This window comes from Crocodylus porosus, unplaced genomic scaffold, assembly GCF_001723895.1.
Source record: "Crocodylus porosus isolate Cpor-Errol unplaced genomic scaffold, CroPor_comp1, whole genome shotgun sequence".
Taxonomy (NCBI): domain Eukaryota; kingdom Metazoa; phylum Chordata; order Crocodylia; family Crocodylidae; genus Crocodylus; species Crocodylus porosus.
Genome location: NW_017728947.1, coordinates 53,892,061 through 53,899,414, shown reverse-complemented (window position 1 = coordinate 53,899,414; position 7,354 = coordinate 53,892,061). Strand labels below are relative to the sequence as shown.

The window sequence follows — 7,354 nt, the reverse complement described above, 5'->3', positions numbered from 1 at the left end:
TGCTTATCTTGCTGGGATCCAATGACCCCAGCTGACTTCCTGCCCTTTGGGCAGGGGGCTGGACTCGATGATCTCCCGAGGTCCCTTCCAGCTCTAATGTCTATGAAATCTATGAAAGTTGAAGGCAAATCCAATGTGACTTGGTATAGATCAGTGCCACTGTCTGAGTCACAGTCAGTACAAAAAGGTGCTATGAGAATGGGAACATTTTCACGGGACGCCTTGACCCAAATAACCCGAATATACACGACTTGCCTGCTGAAGCATGTTAATCCTCAGGACAACCAGAGAATGCAAATTAGGCCTGTGGAAATAGGCAACTATTCCATTTGGATTTGGCCAATTTGATTCAGAAAAGATTTAGAGCCGATTTGGAGAGATTTGGGGATTTGGCCATAGGGTATATGGGGAATCAATGAAATATCTATAACTTTGTTGTTTTTGGGCCTATTTAGATGAAACGTACAGGAGTGGTAGCCTCTGGTGGGGGCATGAAGTGTGCCATGTTTCAAGGTGATAGATGGGTGTCTGGGAAACTGCACCTCAAGCTGCTGACAAGCAAAACTCATGTCATTTGTGTGTTAAGCCACAGTGAGGTGAAAACTGCCGGGGTGGTAGCTCTTGCTGAGACCACAAAGCCTGTCACGTTTCAAGGAGATAGGTGCAGGGGTTTCTGGGAAACTGCACTTCAAACTGCTGACAAGCAAAACTCATGACATAGGTGATGCTGTGTGTTTGTTAAGGCACAGCAGGGTGAAGTCAGTATGATACAATCACTATAACAAACAAGGAAGTAGACGTAGGAATTGGGAGTATAAGTATCACTCCTTCCATGTACTCACTACCTGGCTATCTAAGCCTGCAAAGAGAGTAAATGAGGATCTGCATTTTGAAACTCTAGTTGTGTTCAGTTGGTTTATTGGGAAAAATATGACTTTCACTTTTCATGACTGGTAGATTCAAGTCAGTCTTTGTTCATAAGCCAAGAGACTGTTAATGATCTAAAGCTAGTACCTACTAAATGCTGAATCACCACACAGTTTAGCAAGAGGTTTGGCGGAATCTGCAGGGAACCAGAGAGTATAACAGCAGTAGAGTTACCACCCAGAATTGGTGGTTCACTAGCAGAGTTTGAAGAAAGGTAGCAGGCAGCTGTTTAGGCCAGATGGATTAGCACAACTATGGAAAAAGCTGGTGAGAGAAGCAGAGCCTGTCTGCTAAGTCTAGTTAATGGAGAGATGTTTTTTTCTATTGTTTATGATAGAGAGTGGACAATCAAAAACCTAAAGGTTTGTTTCTAGCTCTGCCACTAACTTACTAATGCATTTTTGGAGGAATGGGAGGTGAGGAGAGAATAGAGAATGCCTTCTTTACCTTTGCAGATATTTCTGTGTCTCATCTAGAATCCTCTGGGAGTCAAAGTGATTAGTTGCCATTTTCTTTGCATGGGACACAATAGAGTTCATTTTCTCAGCCAGCTCATTTGTTTCATTTTCCAGCTGAGTGTGCTGCTTGAGGAGATTACGGCTGGAGCGCAAATCATGGCCTGTCTCTGCATCTTGAAGAACCTTTTCAATCTTTTCTATCTTCTCTTTGGAGTCCTACAAGAAAAGGGTCCACTTCATGCTAGTTCATACATTGAATCTGGGACCCTTTTCTTCACCTCCATATACTTTCTCCCCACAAGAATGTTCTCTGTGCTTTGCAGATCTTTTTGTAGTAGATCAAAGGTAGGTGGCTAACCCAAAGACATCTTTCTGGGATGTTTTGATTTATACTATTTGTCATAACAATTTTTTTCCCAGCCAGTCAACAGACTTTCTAAAAACAGGCTTTTAGATATATTTTACATTCCATTATATTTAATATCTTAAAACTCAGTAGGTGTGTCTACACATGTGCTTTAATGTGCAGTAGACTATTTCACTGAGCATTAAAACACCATGTAAAAAGCTGTGACATTATGTTAATGAACAGTAGAATAGTCTACTGTGCATTAAACAATACTGAAAAAGTGTGCAAATGCACTATTGCCTAATGCACATTGAGTATCTCACATTAGAGGTACTAATTTAATGTGCATTAGAAAAAGGGCATTAATGTACATGTAGACACACCCACTGAGTCACAACTTTAGCGACCCCAAAACAGCAATCCTTTGTAATGACAGCAATAGTGCACAACTTCACAGAACAATGCTTCTCTTGTAAAACTGGACTACATGCCCAGAGTCCTTGGTAGACTGAGGTCTTATAAAAAAATCTTCTGAGGCACTGATTCTTTACCTCAGAAAAATCTAAAGAAGTCTTCCTCAGGATGGCAAACCTGTGGGGTACTATATTTTCTGATTTTTGTGATAAGCTTTTTATGACAACTTAATAATCTGGAGATCCTAGAACTGTACCAGTCCCTCTCCACTGAAACGTATAACCTACTGACCTTGAGCAGTTCCATGAGCTGTTCTTGCTGTCCAGCTTGCCTTAGCTTGTCTCCTCGTTCTGTCATCCTGTTGTACAATTTCTCCCACTTCTTCTTCAGTTCTGATATGTTGGCCTGGATGGAATCTGCAGCATAATGTCCATCTCTAATAAGTTGATTTCCAGTCTGCGGAGACAAAGCAAACAATGCAAAATGTCTCAAAAACAATGCTAATTCAGGTACTAATTTTGGTTCTGGTATTTATGGATGTTTGTTTCCAAGGAATGCCAAACATCATCAAGATTTCTCCTGCTTCAGATTCATCATGCTACAGAACAATGATGGTGGAATGATTCATGTTGCTGAACTTGATCAGGAATGACAGCTATTCCAGAAAATAACCAAAATCCACACATGTCCCCATCACACCATTATCTGCTAGCCCAAAATGTATCAATCAATTTGCAATTAAATAGAGTTCCCAACCTTTATTTATCCAGTGGCACCCTATACATACTCTTGACTGAATCAGGGGCTTTCAAATACCACAGCATGAGCCAGGAAGGTGACTGTACATAATAGTTAAACAACCCTCACCTTCAGAAGCTCTGCAAAGTGTTCTTTGTGGGCCATCATTTCTTTCTCTGCTGCCTCATGCCACTTCAGTTTACGCAGAATATTTGTTGGGTCACGATACGACTCATCTGATGCAGTCTTGTATTTCTCTTCCATCCATATTAGGAGCTCAGCAACATCATGGTTGAACTCCTTCCAGGAGAAAATGGGATAAACTTATTTGACTCCTGACTGCATGCAGACTCCAGGATACCAGTTTGCTCTGGGGGTTCCAGGAATCTCCCATAAAGTATTGGGTTCTTACTTTGTTTGAGAATTGGAAAGTCTGGTGTATTTTACCATTAAAGACCTTGAATTGAGGGATTAATATCTTGAATTTCTGACAAGTTTTCACAGCTTCAGAATAATATCTTTGTTATATTGTAAAAGGAGAATTTTCTACTCCACTGCCCTCAGGAGTCAACAAAAGTAAAAAAAAAGATAAATTACAAGGAGCTGACTACTGTTATATCTATGTACGTGAATGGTGAAAACCTTAATTATACTCTGAATATCTTGTTGCACATAGACAAAATAGTTAGTTGCAATATAATATGATGCTTCTTAATTATAAGTAACATATGTCTTGAAGCAATTTTCACTTGAGGAACCTTATAGACAATGAAAAGAAACCTCTGTAGGGTTTCATCAATTCTCTAGGACCATTCCATGTGAAAATTATTTCATGTCTGGAGAGGAAATGCAAAATTGTGCATACACAAAAAGACAACTAGATTAATACTCTTGTGTAGAATCAAATCCTATTAAGCAAACTTTATCTTTGCATGTATAGTAAAATAATAATTTAATGTCATTGTGGAAATAATAGAAAATGGGCCCGTTCTTTGCTCACAGAAATGGCACCAATTTTAGTACAATGTGAAGCTATTTACTTCAATGGAGCACTCATAATTAACACTAGAATGACAGTAAATTCAGGCCCAATGTTTTAGGGCCTGAATGTGGGCCACTTTCATCCCCCCATCAGGAATCTGAAAGCAGAGCCTTTCTCTCATCAGTTCTGAAGGAACAGCATCTTCACTTGTTCTCTACAAGGACCCTAACCTAGTCTGTGCGACACATGGGCTAAGGACCAAGGTACCATTAACAAGGTTACTACCTTTTGGTCAAAATGTCCAAGTTAACTTTCATTAAATATGTCCATTTTTCCACTGATTTGCCTCATTTGTATTTCACTGTGATCTACTAGTTACTGTTTTGTAACTTGATCCACTTATTCTATAATGAGTTCTTACATATTTACCATTCATTGCCAATACTTAATCATCCTACAGATAAGGTCAAGACTTTCTATTTTCTGCCCAAAGGTAAAGTGGGCTGTTTAGCATTGCTCAGATCACAGAGACAGTAAAATTATTAAAAATTCATGGGATTTTCTGGTTGGTCTTGGAACGCCAGACATTTTACCTGCAGCTGAAGAGAAGCCAGTAGCTTTTGTTTCCTCTGGTCACTGCTTTGTTTCAGCCACTTCCATTTTTCCTGGAAAGTGGTTATTTTCTCTTGGATCCTGCAAAGAAAAGCATAACCTTAAATAATTTTGAATCCTCTAACTTGAATGATAACAGGGCAATAGAACTGATAACCATGGGGTCAGTCTTCATTGCTAGTCATGATAACTTTGGGCTAAATTTGTATTAGAATACCACTACCAAGTGCTAGGTCCTGTGCAGACATGCATGATAATACATTCCCTGCCTTGAAAAGTTCCTCTTTAGCTCACTTGTATCCTTGGAAATACCTTATTTGAAACAACATAACAAGAGATGGGTTCAAGGTTTGTGAAACTTATAAGCAATAGTTTTTGTAGGGTTCATACCAGTAACTTGAGCTTAGAAACCATTTTCCTTTAGTTTAAGCCTTTGGAGTGATCTTCCATGGTGGAAACTGACAGTTTTATTGAAGTCAAGGAAACTATGACATTGATTTACACCGTCTGGAGATCTAACTCAGAATTGTTTGTAGTAGCATAACTAGGGGTGGCCAAGTGTGGCACCATCCCTGCACGCTGACTTAGAACGGGCACCAGAAAGGCAGCCACAAGTAGCCAGTGCTACCTCAGTACCAGCTTCATACCACACAAGCAGCCACCAGGATGTGGGGACATTGCACTATGACAGCAGTTGCTGGTGGTGGGGATACCCTGCAGTAATGGCACAAGTCACGTTCTTTAAGTCTCCAGGGTAGGCAAGGCACCTCCTCTCTCCCTGTCATCTGTCTGGCATCTCTGCCCAGGGTACAACCCTTGCTAATTATGCCTCTGGTTGTTTTCCCTAAAAGTGAACCGATTTATGGGCAAACAAATATGGTGCTGGGAGTGGAGGGGGAGGGGAGTCCATCTAAATGACAGGTTATGTTATGAATTAATAATACAAGAACATCAGCATATGCTCAGCTGGCGCAAGCATGTACTCCACTATGTAAACCGGTATAAGCACTACCTCTTTTTTAATTAGAATTTCCCTTTCACTCTTCATCCTTTTCTCCCTAGGGTTTCTCTGTATTCAGTCTTTAAAACTTTGTTTCTTTCTTTACTCTATATTTGATTTTAATTCTCTCAGCTCTGGCCCTGCACTTGTCTCCCACTTTTTCCTAAAGTAGGATACTGTCCAATATCATGTAAGCATAAGCTAATACAAGCATGGTGACAAACACCTCCTTCACCACTGAAAACTAGATTTATGATCCTGTGCATCATTTGGCTATCTGATATGTCAATTCATTTTGGGACATTACCAAATGCTCCTCATATTTATTTTTCATATGTATAACTGAACCTTTGCAATGTATGTCAGACACATATGCACATGCAAGCTGAGTTCAGTGAAAGTGCCGGAATAAGGGGCAAGCAAGACAAGATAACTGTAGCTTCTCAGTTTACCCCAGGAGTATTACACCATCAGGCACTCATGCTGTCTAAATAAAAATTCTCTCTAATGCAATGGAGCATATGCAAATCGAATTACCACATTCAAAGTGGGACCAAAACTCCTGTAGCATAATATGCTCAAGTCAGGGGGGCCATATAAGCCCCATCCCAGGATCCTGAAGAAAACAGAACATGTAATTGAAAGACTAATAGTAAAAACTTATTGTAACTGTCACACCTGGGGAGGAATAGGCAAAGTAGTACCCATATTTTAAAAAGAGAAGAAAGGTGATCAAGGCAACTCTGGGCCCTTTAGTCTGACCTCAATACACAGATGCAAAACTTTAAAACACATTTTGACAGAAGGAATAAATAAGACAAAGAATAAATAAAGACATAAATGGAAAAAATGCCAGGAGATTACTGTAGGTAACTAATGCCAAACACTGCTGATATCTCTTTGACAAGATAAAATTATTTTCTAAATAAATGAAATGTGGTAGATCTCTCCAGGTTTCCATAAAGATTATGATATGGTTCGCTTGGTAAATTATTAATTAATTAGAGGTTGGATATGTAATGGTTAAAGGAAGATGCGAGTGGATTCTATTCAAAGGAACAGAATTCATAAAGGATCTTATTTAATATTCATAGCAACCTTGGCACAAAAAGGAGGAGTGTTTAAATTTGATGTCAACACAAAACTATTATGTATTACCAACATAATGGAGGATTATAATTTTATGGAGGAAAAATTAGAAGACTTGAGGACTGGAGTAATAAATATGGGGCAAATTTAGTAATACCTGTTGCAAACCCACAATATTGTGAGGCACTTGTGGAACATCACATATGTTTTATTGAAGTGATTTTACTGTTATGACTTGTGTTATCTCTATGAATAGGTAGCATTAAGCTGTGCTTAGCCTTATCATGATTATGCCAATACAAATTATGGAATTTGATATTAATGTAATTTTTATTTTTTTATATTTTGGCCAGGGCTGTGTAGCAGGGTAATGATTAACTTAAATGTTCCACCTCTATTCATGCTTTAGAGAAGCAATCACTGAGAATTAGTATCTGACAAGGATATGTTTAATGTGCAGTCCAACTGACCCTTGTGGAAGTGGTCTGAGGCACAGGAAGGTCAGAGTCAGCAGCTGTTATCAAACCTGTTGAGCTGAGAAGTAGAAGCTGTTTTCTAGTGCTTAGGATGAAGGTGCAAAGATAAAGTAAAATCATTGTTCCGTATTTTCTTTTGTTGGTCTATTCTAATATATCTGTCTGTATCTCAACATATGGCTACTGATTTTTTAGGATTACTCTTGTTTGTGCAATGCATCTTTTGGTTATTTTGTATAACTTATTGTCATTGATAAGAGTCATTTCAGAGCATTTGACTATACAGGCAGGCCTCTTCTACAGAAGTTG

The 7,354-nt window shown here is 39.0% G+C and overlaps 1 protein-coding gene across 1 annotated transcript in view; it reads right to left on the bottom strand.

Annotated features, from left to right (window-relative positions):
- The window catches only part of SPTBN5 (spectrin beta, non-erythrocytic 5), a 151,274-nt gene that overhangs the window by 105,111 nt on the left and 38,809 nt on the right, over positions 1 to 7,354 (bottom strand). The window contains exons 20-23 of the mRNA XM_019551043.1: positions 4,462 to 4,561; positions 3,016 to 3,186; positions 2,440 to 2,604; positions 1,375 to 1,601 (exon numbers count right to left, since the gene is read on the bottom strand). Of these exons, the coding sequence (XP_019406588.1) occupies positions 1,375 to 1,601; positions 2,440 to 2,604; positions 3,016 to 3,186; positions 4,462 to 4,561 (663 nt within the window). The remainder of the gene's footprint in view (positions 1 to 1,374; positions 1,602 to 2,439; positions 2,605 to 3,015; positions 3,187 to 4,461; positions 4,562 to 7,354) is intronic.